The sequence below is a fragment of the Leptonychotes weddellii genome, chromosome 10 (assembly GCF_054177405.1).
Source record: "Leptonychotes weddellii isolate Sample4059 chromosome 10, ASM5417740v2, whole genome shotgun sequence".
Lineage (NCBI taxonomy): Eukaryota > Metazoa > Chordata > Mammalia > Carnivora > Phocidae > Leptonychotes > Leptonychotes weddellii.
In genome coordinates this window covers 122,123,118-122,139,131 of record NC_138378.1, presented here as the reverse complement: position 1 = coordinate 122,139,131, position 16,014 = coordinate 122,123,118, and the positions used below count along the sequence as shown (strand labels likewise).

Below are 16,014 nucleotides of genomic sequence, written 5' to 3'. Positions count from 1 at the left end.
CCAGAGCTCCTTGCAGGTTATTGGAACTTCTCAAGTCACTGGCCTTTAACTATTTGAAAACCTATGTGAAATAAAGTCAGCTCTTCATGATGTGGGCTGATGGAGGCCCTAAACAGCCACCCTGCACCAGCCTCCTCCAGGGTTCAGAATCAGTTACGGTGAGCACCTAGAATTCTATGTTTGGTTGTGGGTTTTCAGGCAATTTACCCTCCTGCTTCTGCTGTGCTGAGGCTCGTAATGCAACGGGTCACATGTGAAGTGGGCATGAAGCATGGGCCGGACTTCTCTGTGCTGGTCCGGGGCTAAGCCTGGGGCACCGACAGTCCGCAGACGGAATATGCGAGAACTTCAGGACTCAGCAGGACCCGTTCTTCACATGACCAACGTTCTACCGGGGAGAATGTGTACATGATGAAAAAGCGTAGGTTCACATGCTAAGGAAAAGACCGCACTTAGAAAGAGTTTGGGGAGGAGACCAAAGAACCTCACTTTTCTTTCCGCGGTTTTCTGTTGTCAGTCTGCTCCCTGCAAAGTGGGGGTAACAGACACCAGATGGAGCACTGGCCGGTCGGCGCCGGCCCCGGTGTCCAGCCCTGCGGGGGAGGCACGGTTTTCACGCTGGGCCCGAGCGAGGAGTTTGGGCCCAGCAGGCAGAGGCCGTGCAGTGGACTGGCCCACGTGCCCTTTTGGTGTCTCCATGAACTTTCTGAAATGTTGTGGGTGTGAATTTTACCTCCCTTGAGTCAGACTGTTTTAAACAATTTATCCTCAACAGTTACCATTAGGAAACCAAAAAAATATCATAAACAAAAATCATGTAGGGTTTCTTCTCCACCTTCATGACTACAATTTGATGTGCATAGAACTCGGGGGATTACGACGTTATAATTAGCAGCACTAGCTTTTTTAGTATGTTGTCTCTAAAAAATATGTCTGAGACACAAGTCTGAGATCTTTCAATATCTAGTCCTGATTGTGTTACTATTGTTCTTCTAGCCTTTCAAGTAAGCCATGGGCAAGCAAATACACAACCGATCTAAAAAAAACAAGTGACGGCGGAGCCCAGGGAGTCCCGCCGCCCCGAGCCAGGGCTGGGAGCACCTCCCGCAGCAGCGGACGGCGCCCAGGGGGTCCCGCAGCAGCAGACGGGCAGAGCAGGGGGCTGTCCGGGATTCCGTGCAGCTCTGTGTCCACCGGGGCAGCAGCTGGGTGGTGCGGTTCTCTCGACCAGACCGGAGGCTCCTTCTAGACTCTTCCCAGCCAGACCTTTGTTCTTCGTAGCATATGGTTCCTGTCTTCTTCGTAGGTTTGGGATGATCTGAGGATTTCGTTTTGACACCAGCCACTGAAGCTGGTGTGGATTGTCAGCTTGCTGAGCTGGTCAACTCCTGGGGTCTGACCAGTGGAGATTTGGTCCATTCAGATGTGCAGAGGAGCTTAGGAAATGAGGAGAATCCCGGACTGACTTCAAGAGACCACTGGTTTCATAACGCCATGTTCCTGGAAAGCTGAGGGAATCGAGCAGGTGGGAAGGTGGGAAGGAAGCAGACACCCTGGGGTGAGGCTGTGCAGGGGGCTGGGGAGGAGCACAGGGCAGACGGAGGCCACCTCTCCACTCTGCTGACAGTGACCTTCTCCTTCCACATGACCCCTGCAGCCAGCCCACTTCCTGAGCCCAGGCAGAGGATGTGAGCCCCCTCCCCTCTGCCTTCATCCTCCTCCAACACCCCAGATGTGCTCTGGGGCAGATGGAGTGTCTTTCCTTCTGAGGTAGAAGAGAAGGGTCCCACCTGCCCAGGTGCTGCTCAGTCCAACAGCCTCTTACCCCGGAGATGAGCACCAGGGCCCCAGGACCCTCCCCGAGGTCTCCCTGCCTGTCCTGACAAACAGGGGCTGAACCCCAGGGCCTCTCAGCCACTGAAGCCCCTTGTTGAGCAGGAATGGAAGGAGAGTCGCTGATCTGAGAGGGGGAGGGCTGCCATGCACGTGTGGCCAGAAGACCCCACCTCGTCACATTCCTTAATCGGGGTCCACTCGGCAATGTTGTTTGTGTTATTTTCAGTTTTAGGGGAACTTTCAGTTGAGGTCTGCCCATATGCACTGTCTCAGCAGTGGCTTCTGGGTTACTGGAGGCTAAAATGATCCAAGCAGAGATGCGCGCTCACAACCCTTGGCAGCATGAGCATGGAAAGAAGCCTGCTTCTTCCAGAGCCCAGAGGCCGTCCCCAGTGTCCTTCTCTTAGGGTCACAGAATGTTAGTGCACGAAAGAGTCATGGGTACGATTGCATCGAGGCTTTCCCATTGGAAGAGATGTGGGTCCAGAGAGTCGAGGCAGCCTGTTCGTGTCCCTGTGCCCTGGGAGGGAGGTGATTCCTGCATCCGTGGTCACCCTGGCTTCCCACACCCCTCACGTGGTAACCCCACTCTCCAGAACTTGCGGATATTCTGGGGATTCAAAAACGGGCTAATCTGAAAGATCAGCCATCTGGGAGAGACGAAGATCCGAGTGAGGAAGGCCTGTCTCTGCTTCCAGGAGGAGAGGCGACTCTAGGCCCCCATGCTTCTGTGTGGGTAGGTGAGTCGGCTGGTGAAGGCTTGGTGGAAACCACCCGGCAGGACGGCACCCCAACTCACAAGGAGCCCCCAGCTCCCGGACTTGAAGCAGTGCTTGGAAGGGAGCCAGAACTGCGCTGGGGGGCGGGGGACACTGACTTCACTGATCAACGGCAGGTCTTTCCTAAATTCACATCTAATGGGAGGTCTGACTCCTGAGTGTTCTCCACTCATTAGCACAAATTGCGAGCGCGTAGGGCTGTCTCAGGGCAGAGCAGCGGGGCCTGGCTCACCAGGAAAGGGCCCCTCTACTCTTCCGTAATGAATTTGTCTCTCATTTTGCCCAACAGATGCAGACATGGTCTGATTCTACTTTGACTCGTTTTTTCCTTTCTCCACTCCACTGTGCGGAACCAGCAGGGCCTGGTGAAGGCAAGTTTGGGCCGAGACTGGAAGGAGAGGAGGTGGGTCGCGGACACGCCCCCAGGAGGAGGGGCAGGCGGCCTGCCCACCAGCTGGGGAGACCCAGGAAAGACGTTGTTAACATTCTGTAATTTTATCAGTTGAAACTAACGTCATACTTCCTAAGTCTGACTGAGTTGTGTGTGGATAACTCCGTGTGGCCGGGGCTCCCGTGTTCCAGCAGAGGGTCAGCACGAGGAAATGTAGGTGCTGAGCTCTGACTTTGATTTCCACAGCACATGTACAAGCACACCTCATTTCGAGGACACTGCCCTCTTTACAGGTTGGAGGCCCGCGGACACCCCACGTCCAGCACGTCTGTTGATGCCAGTGTTCCCACAGCATCTGCTCACTTCCTGTCTCTGCATCTCATTTGGTGATTCTCGCAATTTTCAACCTTTTTCATCATTATCGTATTTGTTATGATTTGTGATCAGTGATTAGAACTCCCTGAAAGCACAGACGATGGCTGGCGTGTTTTAGCAACCAAGTATTCGTCTTCATGCACGTGTGTACATGGTGTAGACGTGATGTTATTGCACACTTACAGGACCACGGTAAACACGTGTAAACATGACCTGTACCTGCATCCGGAAACCGGACGAGTCGTTGGGTCTGCTTCGTCTCCCTGGCCTGGGACGGGGCCCACAGTGTCTCGGAGGTGTGTCTATGTATGTAGATGTGTGTAATTTATACACATATGTACGCAACACACAGTTTACACAAACCATCTCCCAGCTGACCGCTGTGCACGTGTGGACCGGCTCTCATGATCTCTCGTGTCCCGTGGCCATTTCGAGGGCCCTGCACCCTGGTTTTGGAGTGTGATCAATGCGCTGGTCCTGAGCACGAAGCCTGAGAAGTGTGCATGGTTTGTCCACCTGACCTGTGGGGGCCAGAGCTAGACTTGTTTTTTTCATGAGCAAACCTCCAGTACGTGGAACAGGGCCTGGTATGTGGACAGGGCTCCCAGAACGTTTGTAGCTCCAGTGAACTCAGTGAGGGAAAGCAGAGCTGGTGGGCAGACACCTCTCCCGAGGATCACGTGGAGGGGAGGTCTCAGGACTGGCGCTGGACCCCTCAACCTGTCTGCTGCGTGGCTCGACCCCTCGTCTGGCTCGTCAGAAAACTCAGAAGTTCTGCGTCCCACTTGAGGTCTCTCATTAGGTCTTCGGGTCGGACGGTGAAGCCGCCCCACATGTGGAGAGGCAAGAGGGGTGAGGAAGTAGGCAGGAAGGCACTTGTTAAAAATCTTTACAAACTGTCTGAGGACGATCTCCATCTTACTGATTTTAAATGCTCTCCATTGTATAAGTGAAACCATCCTTAAAGAATTCCCAGTAAGCCAAGGGAGATAAACTGATGGAAAAATAGGAGTTTTCACAAGGGACCCAAGTTACATAATAACTTGTAGAAATTGTGAGTTATGTTCCTTTCTTTTTTAAAAATATTTTTTCTTGCCATGAGAACTTTTTTTTTTTTAAAGATTTTATTTATTATTAGAGAGAGAGAGCACAAGCAGGGGGAGCGGCAGAGAGAGAAGCAGACTCCCCGCCAAGCAGGGAGCCTGATGTGGGACTGGATCCCAGGACCCTGAGATCATGACCTGACCCGAAGACGCTTCACCGACTGAGCCACCCAGGCGCCCCAGTTCTGTTCTTTTCGACAGTGTTTGTTCATGAGGATCTGAGCCAGTGGAATATGCATGAATGAAGCTTTGAGGACCTTCTACTTGATGATATTTCTGGTCTCTGGCTTATCTAAATTTCGACTTAAAAATAAGATAGTCATATCCCCCCACCCAGAGAAGGAGCTATATGAAGTCAGTAGCTCTCAGACTGAGATGGACTGACCCATATTAACCACCCTCTCTCCCACTCCCTCTCCCTCTCTGTCCTCTGTCTCTCTCTGTCTCTGTCTCTCTCTCTACCACACACACACACACGCAGCTCACAGAGTTTCCAAATTTTACAGAATGGACTGGACACAAAGGTGCTGCTCCAATCGGCATGTTTGGTTGGGAGGGAGCTTGAGATGACTCAGAGTCCCTGTTCTTCATTCCTACTCAACCATGGTTAATGCCCATTGAATGGAAATAATCCGATCTGTTTCTAAAGGCCCTTCGAAGACGAAAACAGCACAACAACTTTCGAGGGACCTAAGTTCAACAATCTTTGGGATCTGGAAATTTTGTTCTTTGAGCCCAAATCTTTAAATGCGTGACTTCTAATTCTGCCCTTTGTAAAGAACTGTGATGTATACTTTTTGCCGACACACTGCTCTTTTGTACTATGTAATGCATTTCTTTTGGCAGGAGGTGCTGTCTGCTTAGTTTCTGTATCTTCATGGGACATTTCATTTTGTTGAAGCGGACTGTCTCGTGCTCTGAGTCCCTCGTGTCAGTGAGGCCTCGATGTGGACAGTATGCCGGCCACACGCAGCCGGGACCTCGGGCTCGGGATCGTGGACAAGCTTGAGTAGATGCGCGGCGGGGGCAGGGCCACGCAAAGAGCATCCCTAACACCAGACGCTGCTGGGAGCTCTGAACTGCGTCCCTCTGTCCATCCTGCACCTTCTTTCAGCTTCCAGACAAGACAGCAAGCTGGACGAAGGGCTGGTGCTTGCCTCCTAAGCTTCGGCAGGCAAACTGAGGGCCAGTGAGGGCAGCGAACCCCCGAGGATACAGAGTACCCCCAGTTCAGAAAACACGCCTCATGCCTGGGCTTTACTCTACTTTGAATAGCTGGCATTTGGAATAAAAATTACATTAAGAAGAGAAAACACTAATGATGTATTGTATGGTGACTAACATAACATAAGAAAATTAAATTAAATTTAAAAAAAAGAAAACATATAAGCTGGTAATTTCTTCAAGTGGACCTTAAAACAAACTGAACAAAAACATATTAAATCTATTCTCTTGTATCCTTTATTTCTCATTATTATGTAAAGAAAGGTTTTTCTCCAGCACTCCATGCATCTTGCTCGCATCTTAACTGTACATGATGTTACATCCTCAGCAAGTTTTCTGGTTTGGATTTAAGGGTCTGAAAATTCATGAAATATAAGCTATAATTACATCTTATACTCATGCAAGATTAGTTTGCGTGAAGAAAGTTTAATTTTTATCACAAACTTCTACCTAGAAATGTCTAGCTCTGTGTTTGCTCATTTCCAAGTGATCGAGCTGTACCCTCCAATGTATCTGCACGCTAAGCCTCCTAAAATAATGCTTCCATGGATGTAGGGAAAGATTAACTTTTAAGATGATAAAAAATCATCCTATTCCTTCTCCCAACTGTGTCCACAGCCGTTCTCCAGTTGAAACCTTGCATACCAAACACATCATCTTTGTTTCTATGTTGGTCTCAGAACGCATTGCTGTTTCTGCTGACCATGGCAGAAAGCTGGTTCGCTAATGGTGATTTTCAGAGTCTGCATTTCAACTGCTTCCTCATCAGGGACAGTTCCCCGAGAACGACGTAAGAGGGTAATTGGCTAATCAGTATGAGGACAGCATCCTGAAGGGAGTCGGGGGCACTCGGAGGCCACAATGCAGACCCCTCACCACCTTCCTTCTGCCTTTGTCTTAGAGAAGTTCAAGCCCCTCTATTGCAGGTTGTCCCGATGCTTTAGCCACGTGGGGCCTACCGCATCATCCTGTTTGACAGAAAAACCATCCTGCAGGCGTTGCAGTTAAAAAAACATGTTTCTTTGAGGAGGAATTGATACAGGGTGGGTTTTGTCTTGAATTCCCTTCCACGAAAGTGGAGTTACGGCAGCGAGTGGCCTGCTAGCTGATCCAGGGGTCGCGTGAGGCTGCCGAGAAGCGTCCAGAGTCAGAACGTGGAGGCGCAGCGTGACGATAGGACAGAAGGCGGAGAGGAGCTGAGTGCACGCCGTGGGCAGCCGTGTGCCTCAGGGTGATTCTGTCTCTGCTCCTCAGGCTTCGCCTCGCCTGCGGTGACCGAATCGTTCATCCGGAAGGTTCTCACCGCCATTATTCACATTCCCCCCATAGACCAGCCAGTTCCTCCCTCGCCGTGAGCTCCCGAGACGCCACCACACATGCAGCTGTGGGGACCCTGTCGCGCTCAGGACAGGAAGCATCTGCTGTTTTTCTAATCCGACCGAATGGTCAAGGGACTTGTCCCTCAGAGCTGAATTATCCAAAGTGCTCCAGGATTCAACAGAGCAGCACAGAAAGGACTTTACATTTTTAGAAATGTATCTCAGAAGGAGGATATGTTAGGAAACGGTTCTGTGTTGAAGATGGCTGTGAACATGAGCATCTTCTCTAGTCTGGAAAGCACATCACTGTGTTCGTCCTCACGGAATTGTCTTTCCCGTCAGTGGACAGACCTGCACGTGCTCATAAGGACACACGTTTACACACACAGACAACGATGGTACAGATAGGTTTGCATACCATTTAAAGTTGTATTCTTTTTAGTGGGGTGAACTATGAAATTAAACCATAACTTACGAGGCATTAAGTGACCATGTTATCTAAGTTTCTCAAATTGTAAGAATCCAAAAAATATTTACCACAGGATGTACAAAATCTGCTGTTAGAAAAGTCTATGATCCCTGAATATAACTTTCTTACCTTTAATATAACAAGGGAACTTTCATTTAATAAATGCAGACTAGGCCATGCCAATGTATTTTGAAAATATAATCCTCCATGCAAAAGACCAGGCCAACTGGACAAAATATAATTTTGATGAATTAAATTTGAATTTAATGTAATCTGAAATGAATTACTCAGATATTCTTCCCTGTTGTTCAAACAAGCAGAAAGTGATAAAAAGAACACGAGCAGAGTTTGACCACATAACCACCACTTACTGAAAATCATCGAATCTTTCTGGGCCTGACTTTTTAGTGAGCACAATGAAATGGTTTCTACCTATCTCACACAACTCACACAAGCACAGAAGATCCAGCATAATCCCGAACCTTAATATACACGCTAGATGTGTACATTGTTGGCAATATTTTGTTCATAGGTAACTACGATGCTGGAGGATCCTTGGAATTAAAATAACTATCTAATTTCCAGGTTACAAATAATGGTCCTTCTATAATCTGGGGGCCCTGTTGTAATAATCTGGGGGTTTATCTAAAACAAAACCGCCTGGACTGCACAGTCCAATTTATGTTAGAGCGTACGCCGCACCAGATAAAACAGTGACCCCATCCCACGAGCAGAAATGGACTCTGCATCTGCTTGTAAGGCTGATGTCGTGTGGCCCTTTCACGATGCCTGCTTCCTCATGTTAGACGGTGGCCCGCTGCTTGTGGACGTGCTTGTGTGTGAGCCAGACTCTTGGCATTGTCTGGAATGCTCTCCTCTGCCTGGTTCACGCTTGCGTTACTTCTCTCTTAACTGAAGTCACTGTCTCTGCCTCTATTTGCTAAGATAAAGGCACAATCCACCTTGGAGGGAACCCGCTGACAGCTTGGGATATGATGGCCACTGAGAGCAGAAACCAAGGAACATGAAAGATTGACTCAAGAGAGTGACCCAGAGCTCCGGCCACCAGACAAAAGAGGGACAACCCCTGCTTCTCACAAGCGTATGATTTCTGCCAAATCGACTCAAGCTGTGGGCAGAGGCACGCAGTATGGGATGCCCTGGACTCACTCTGCGTTTCTCACCCTAAAGATGTTATCAATGCCGGCACTCAACCTTTGTTGGCGGTGATTTTGGCACTAAATTTACCAGGAAGGTAAAATAGAACGTATTTGGTAAGTGAGGACATGGAAACAGGAGATTGTCAGGTATATGGGTGCTTGATCAGCAAATCACTTGGCCCATGGGGGTCTTGGACCATGTGATCATGGGGGCCCTCCAACAGACTTCTCTGTATTACAGCAAATCTCGGTGAAGCAATCTCTAGATAATAGGAACCTAAAGTGATTTCTTCTTAGGAAAGATACTTTTGCTTGACTCAGAAATCGAGCCAGCCTTTGGTGCTTCCCTGCAGAGAACTAGCAATAACCAGAACCACAGTGGAATGTTGTCCACGTGGGCCATCACTGTTTGATCCGAGTGACTCCTCAGGACCTAGGATTCACACGGGAGCCCCTCTGAAAGGGGGTAGATTATTACACTTCGCTGCCAAGGATACTCAGTCAATCGGATGCATTAGTCTTAGAAGGTGCTTAGCTGGGGAGCTGGATGCTGAATATGAATTCTGAATCCAGGAACCTGACAAATGATTATTTATCCTCTTAATGGGCATTTGCCTTCCAACTATGTCCTTGTATGCTTCAGATTCTCACTCAGTGTTTGCTGGTCACCGTGTAGTTGGGTCCTACAGATAGACACTCGGGGCCTGCATCATCCTAATGTAGCCATTCACTTCATGGTTCTATCATACATCCACTTATGCTCATTTACTTGAATGTTTCTAGAAAAATGTCGTTAGTTTTGATCTTCTATCTCACTTTTAAAAACAATTATGTTCTAAGCATTCAAGTTAGAATAATAATTTAAAAAAACCCTGTCTCAATGTCCACAATAGCCAAACTATGGAAAGAGCAGATATGTCCTTCAACAGACAAATGGATAAAGAAGATGTGGTCCATATACACAATGGAATATTACTCAGCCATCAGAAAGGATGAATATTTACCATTTGTATCGACCTGGATGGAACTCAAGGGTATTATGCTGAGTGAAATAAGTCAAACAGAGAAAGACAATTGTCATATGGTTTCACTCATATGTGAAATATAAGAAACAGCACAGAGGATCATAGGGGAAGGGAGGGAAAAATAAAATAAGATGAAAACAGAGAGGGAGACAAAGCATAAGAGGCTCTGGACTCCGAGAAACAAACTGAGGGTTGCTGGAGGGAAAGTTGGGGGGATGGGGTCACTGGGTGATGGTGTAAAGGAGGGCACATGATGTAATGAGCACTGGGTGTTATATGCAACTAATGAATTATTGAACACTGAATCTGAAGCTAATGATGTACTGTATGTTGGCTAATTGAACTGAAATAAAAAGAAAAGAGACAAACCATATCTAGTTGCATTCTAAAGCTATTTCATTAAGTCTCTGCTTCTTTAAATTATGTCAGTTTGTACTTTAAAAGTAGATTATTTAAAATATTAGCCTAAGTAAACTAAAACTGAAAGTTTAATTCTAGCAAATGAAGAGCAGAACCTACAATGTGGTTAAGACCCTCGGTTAAATTTTGCGTATTTGCAAACCTGTCCTACCAGAGCCCAGGGCACACAAACACCCACGCTTTGAACAGTGCCGCCTGCTTCTGTCCGAGCACAGAAGGGCATCTGGAGGAGCGATACTGCTCACACCTTTATAAGGAGCTACGGTCAGGTGATAAACCAGGAACCAGCTTCAGAAGTTAATGACTTTGCCCAAAACTGCACACATTAGGAAAGTGTTCACAGGCAATTTGCCAAATGGGTCTACTTCCCAAGGTTCCACACACCGTGTTCCAGGAAGGTACCGCCTGTGATTCTCAGCACGCAGCTCCGTCTAGTCAGTGACACGGGGGTGCGGGCTCACGGTCCATGCAGTGGAGCGGGCGGTGCCTACGTGTGTGCTCTGATGCACATCACCGGACTGTCCCCACAGTCTCAATGCTCTCAGTGTCGTGACAGGAGGAACAGTCTGGGGACCCCACACTTTGATGTGTGAGATCTGTGTGCACACACGTATGCACGCAGGTGTGTATGGACATGTGTGCATACCTGCGTGAATGGAACGGTGACCTCAACCTGCTCCAGCAATCATAAAATTCAGGTTCCTGAAGGAGGAACATTAATTTATGTCCTCCACACAGGATTAGCAACAACCAGCCTCACACCTGCCCCATCTAAAACAGCTCTCCGCACTGGCTGAAGCTTCTGTCCTTTGTATCGAGAAATTAGCTCTCCCAGAATTCAGAGTATTGAAGAGCTTTGAGTCCAAGGAGGAAGCATAAGAGAACACACTCCCTTTGCTTTTAAACACATTTGGCATTTCTCTGAGGCAAACTCTAAGCCAATAAAGACTAAATCTAGATTCTTCAGAAAACTCCCACCTTTTTCTAGAAAACAAATGACTTTTAGGAAAGGATTATCTTTCAGATCATATTTATGAGTCTGACACTAAGAGAAAACTGGCTATAAAAACAAAACAACCTTAAATCTATTGCCCAAAGCATGGTCACCACCCTGTGCACAAGCCTTTGCACATGTGTGTCTCGCTCACGACGCTGGACGCCCCAGGTCAGAAACACGGTTCTCAGATGCGAAGCAGATGACACGTCGATAAACTATTCCATTTCACAATATTCCTTCCCACCCCGATCTGTGACAAAAGGTGCAGCTTTGTCCATTGACAGACAAGAATGACGCCCCTGTTGGCGCCCCAGGGGTCTTGCCGAGCTTTCAGCCCTTGGGAAGGCAAGCAGCTGCCCATCCCCACACCACCACTTGGGCTGATACCGTATGCCTTGGGTAGAACATCCAAGAACACGTGAGGTTAAAGACAAGGTGTGCTGCCCTAAGTTTCTGGATAAAGCAGCTAAGATAAGCTAGTCAAATGTGCGCTCGGTGAGCACCATGCACATCAGTGATGAGCAGTCTGAACTTGAGTGAGAGCATCTACTGTCTGGGAGACAAGGAAAGGAATGCTTTCCAACCAGTGCTAAGGACACATGAATCGATATTCGTTTTAGCCTTGACCAGGCAGACTTATTTCGTGAGTAAGAATCGCGAACGTGTCCTGAATAGCAACACTGGGAACTCCACGTCGACACACTGGCCCCAATCACCACTTGATGCGTACTACTATTTTAAAGATTACCATTGTCTTCCTCCTCGTCGTCGTCGTCGTCCTCCTCCTCCTCATCCTCCTCCTCGTCCTCCACGTCCTCCCCATCCTCGTCGTCATCGTCCTCCTCCTCCTCGAGCTCCTCCTCTTCCTCCCGGTCCCCCTCCTCGTCCTCCTCATCCTCCTCCCTGTGCTCGTCCTCGTCTTCCGAGAACTCTTCCTCCTCGTCCTCCTCCTTCTCGTCCACGTCCTCTGAACCCTCGCTCTCGTAGCACTCATCCACCGAGGAGCTGTCGGCTTTCACGGCAAACGGTTTCCGCTTCGGAGCAGGTTCTTGGGGCTGCTTATCCTGTGTTTTTCTTTTTTTAGCCAAGGGGCAGCCATATACGCTGTGTAGAGAGAGAGAGAGATCTGTGTCACCATCTTTGGAGGTTAGAGCAACAGGAACCCCGGTCCGGGAGCTAAGGCTTAGCACGAGCACCATCGACGCAGGGGCAGAGGGTCTGAGCGCACACACACACACGCACACGCACACATTCCCCTGGTCACCACCACACTCGTCTCCCCTCCCAGCCCTTGGTTATGGCCATCACATGATAACGCAGAGGTCCCATGGAGTTCAGGAGGACTTTTTGTGAGGCATTGCCTCCAAATCATGCAGGTGACGACACAAATTCACTTTGTTAAACATCTGGCCAAATACGCATTCTGTGTGATGCACATTTTACAAGAAGCCTTAGTTCATGCACAGTATATTAACAAACGCCCACTTACGTGAAATATAAAAATATGTGTGTTGCGAGGAGGTTTTGGATGTATTTGGATTTTTCTATTCTACAGACAAAATGGCATCTGTAAACATAACGAAGTCCTCAAAGAAGATGAACCGTGAACACCTATTGCTGAGAACAGCCGCACAATTTAAACATATGAGGAATTTCGTCAGTCCAATCCCAACTTTACAGAAAACAAACTCAGTGTTGGACACAGTCGTCCCTAAATCATGCTGAAATTGGCCCAAACTCGGGCAAGACACTTAGAGCAGGACCCCCACCCTTTCTCCCAGGAAGGACAATTTTCCAAAGTGACGTTGCTAATTACAGTTCTTGTCTTCCTGGATACCCTATGGATACACCACAGGGAATAAGGGGGGACGACACGGAGGCACAAAGACAGATGTTCCTTTTGTCTAAAATGAGATGTGTGATCTCTACGACTGACTGAACAGTCGGTAGGACTCTGATTAGTTTGTTTTCAGACCTGAAATGTGGAATATTTATCCAGTCTCACATGGACACATTTTCAGAGTCTCCTTGGTGCTGGACCCCGGGCCCTGCCAGACTCAGAGGGGAAGGACACAGATGTAGACAGGTGCGAATGAGACCGTGTTGGAAGCAAGCAGTGTGGTTTACGCGTGCACCGAGTGCCTCACGCACGGGCACGCAGGAAAGGGCTGTTGAATGAACGGACGGCGTGTGATAAAGGCATGGCGAGGGCGCTACATTCTGAAAACAGGGGGAGGGACAGTGGGTCCAGGGAGCTAGGACTTGCCCCAGAAGGTCGAGGTTGGGGGACTTTCGAAGGGGATGCACTGAGCGATTTAAATGCATTTCAAGCAAAACAGAGACTTTGCAAAGATGTGAACACAAGAAAGGGTATGATCAGTGCAGAAAACAGACACAGAAACCAAACATGGGGGTTTAGCGTGTGTGACGGTGGGGCTGGCGGGAAGGTGGCAGGTGTGGGCCGAGGTTAGACGCGGCAGACCAGCCTGGGGACTCGGGGACGCGTCTCACCCCTGGGAGGGGCATGGGAGAGGGTAGGAGAGGCGGTCACTGTGCTGACCTGGTGTTGGCTGAGCGTCCTCAGAGCCTCCGCCGGACACTCAAGTCCCTGGTGGGCTCTGGGGGCTCCCCAGCAGTGAGAAGAGGAGCCAGTTAGACCCACGGCAGAGGGGGGGGATGCGCACGTAGGAGGCATTCTGTTTGGAATATGATGCATTTCAGGTGCTGCAGCAGGTCTCACAGAGTGAGGGGGTGGACAGATACTCGACTTTGTACTTCAGGGTCCCCAGCTGTAACCGAGCATCTTGCACGCTTGCTTTAGGGATGGAAGAAAAATGTTAGTGCAGTGCCTGGAGCCTACGCGGGACCCGGTGAAACATGGTGACTGCTCTTGAATCAGCATCGCGATTCGCATTCCTGCTCAGGAAGCCAGCAATCCAGCAGGCTTGTCCCTCCGCACAGTTTGGACACTTACTATTGTGCGGTTTGTCACCCCTATCAACACTTCCCAGATAATTCAGACCGGGAATGAAAGGGAATGGTAAGGATTTCATGTCTTAGAAAATGATTTCTTCTGGTTGCTTGGGTGCATTTCATATTCTAGTAAAGACGACATGATTCGTCTGATGCCCTGGAGGATGCTGGCATGCATCGGTGCCCAGAGTTGAGGGACTTCATGCCCATCCTAGCGTGTGACTGTGGTCAGTCCCTTCTTCAGTGTGGATGTCCCTTTCTTCATCCGTAAAGTGAGGGCCACTGGGTGACTGCTGAGACTCCACCACCTCCAAAACCCAGGATGATTGGTCACCTGCCTTTTGAAACTTAGCATCTCTTAGAAACGTAATAATCGAAACAAGAATAATACTTACTATAACCAGAAAAAACCTGAAGAGAATATATATTGGTCTATATAGCATTTCTAAGATGAAATAAACAGAGTTCTGAGCTTTCTTTTGTGTGACTCTTTCCACGCACCGGGGAGACTGAGTCAGGGGCCTCGGACACACATGGCAGCACCTTGGAGGACTGGCTCCCTCTGCCTTGCTGTCCACCCCCTCGTGCTGAATGACCACCTGACAGCGAGTCAAGCCTGAGCTCCACGGCAGTCAGGCTTCTGGGGAGATGGCCCTGGTCAGGAGACTGCTAACGTGCCCAGTCTGTGTTTGTCCAAATGAAGACTTAGCAGTAAGCGCACTTGCTCTTGCAGAGTCGGCCCGCAGCGTCCAGGTCATGATGCCTGCTGGTCCCTGCCCATCAGGAGCTCTGTTCTGCATCAGGTTACCTGCACAGCAGGTGCCCACCAAAACAGAACACCAGGCCTCCCGTTGACCATCAGACTCATGTAGATTGCTGGGAAGTGATGTACAACCAGCCAACTCTGCTACTCAGCGATGCTCCTCAAAATGCTCCACCCCAACTGGCACTGGGAGACTCCTTCAGACGGATAAGCCCGCACCACGGCTGGGGTTCCTGCTTTATCTCCCCTCCCATCCGCACACACTTAGCTGCCCGAGATCTCCAGAGGGCCCACTGGCTCAGACCTTAAACGGCCAGGGAGGAGTGTGCAGATTATCCTTAAAACACAGGCTGCAATTAGAAGTTCACAGAACTGGACTTTGCTCTGGATAGACAGGCCGCTGGGATTCTGGAAGGCGGCCTGTCTGGCTAAAATAACATCTGAAAGCCTGGGGTCTGAGCTGCAGGACGTTGTAAGTGGGGGTCAGGCCATCGGGACGGCCCCTCTTGTTCCCGTGGTCAGGACAGGAACCACGGCCCAGCCCCTCCTGCTCTGGTTCATTTTCCCATCTCTGGTGCCCACCACGGCTCCCTGTCCTCTCGAGCCCTTTGCGGTGGCGAGCCAGGGGCGTGGCGGGGGGAGGGGAAGGAAAGGAGGGAGAGTAGAAACATCGCTGAGTCAGACGGTGGGAGAAGCGTGGGTGTCTGCCAGTCACCGCCTGAGCCCGAGCCTCACCTAGCGGGTTCCGGTGTCAGCACATGACACATTTGTCAGACAGGGTAACGACATGGAGGGAACAGCTTTTCCAGAGCCGCATTCCTGGCTCGGCTCTGTTGACACCTGGATGGGCTCCCGGACACTGGCCGGGCCTCAGTTTACCTATCTGTGTAATGAAAGTGTTGCCGGTCCCTTGACTGCTACAGTTTCAAAGCATTCAAAATTCCTAAGTGATCTCCTTATTGTTCCTAGTGAAGTATAAATTCTATCATCTCCTACTTAAGATTAACGGTAAATCATGTCGCACACTTAACTGCAAACGCATTCCGTTTGCCCCTTTCCTATCGGATCCAGTCTCACTGGCCACCAGCTCCTGGTGCCTACTTTACATTTGGGAGCAAAATCCAAGCCCAAAAGGGAGATTTTATTCATGTGTCAGATAGCAGGTGCATCGAGAACCTGC

The 16,014-nt window shown here is 49.4% G+C and overlaps 1 protein-coding gene across 1 annotated transcript in view; it reads right to left on the bottom strand.

Annotated features, from left to right (window-relative positions):
* The window catches only part of MYT1L (myelin transcription factor 1 like), a 78,446-nt gene extending 66,149 nt beyond the window's left edge, over positions 1-12,297 (bottom strand). The window contains exon 1 of the mRNA XM_081797315.1: positions 11,847-12,297. Coding sequence (XP_081653441.1) covers positions 11,847-12,297 — 451 coding nt within the window. The remainder of the gene's footprint in view (positions 1-11,846) is intronic.
* Positions 12,298-16,014: the final 3,717 nt, after the last annotated feature.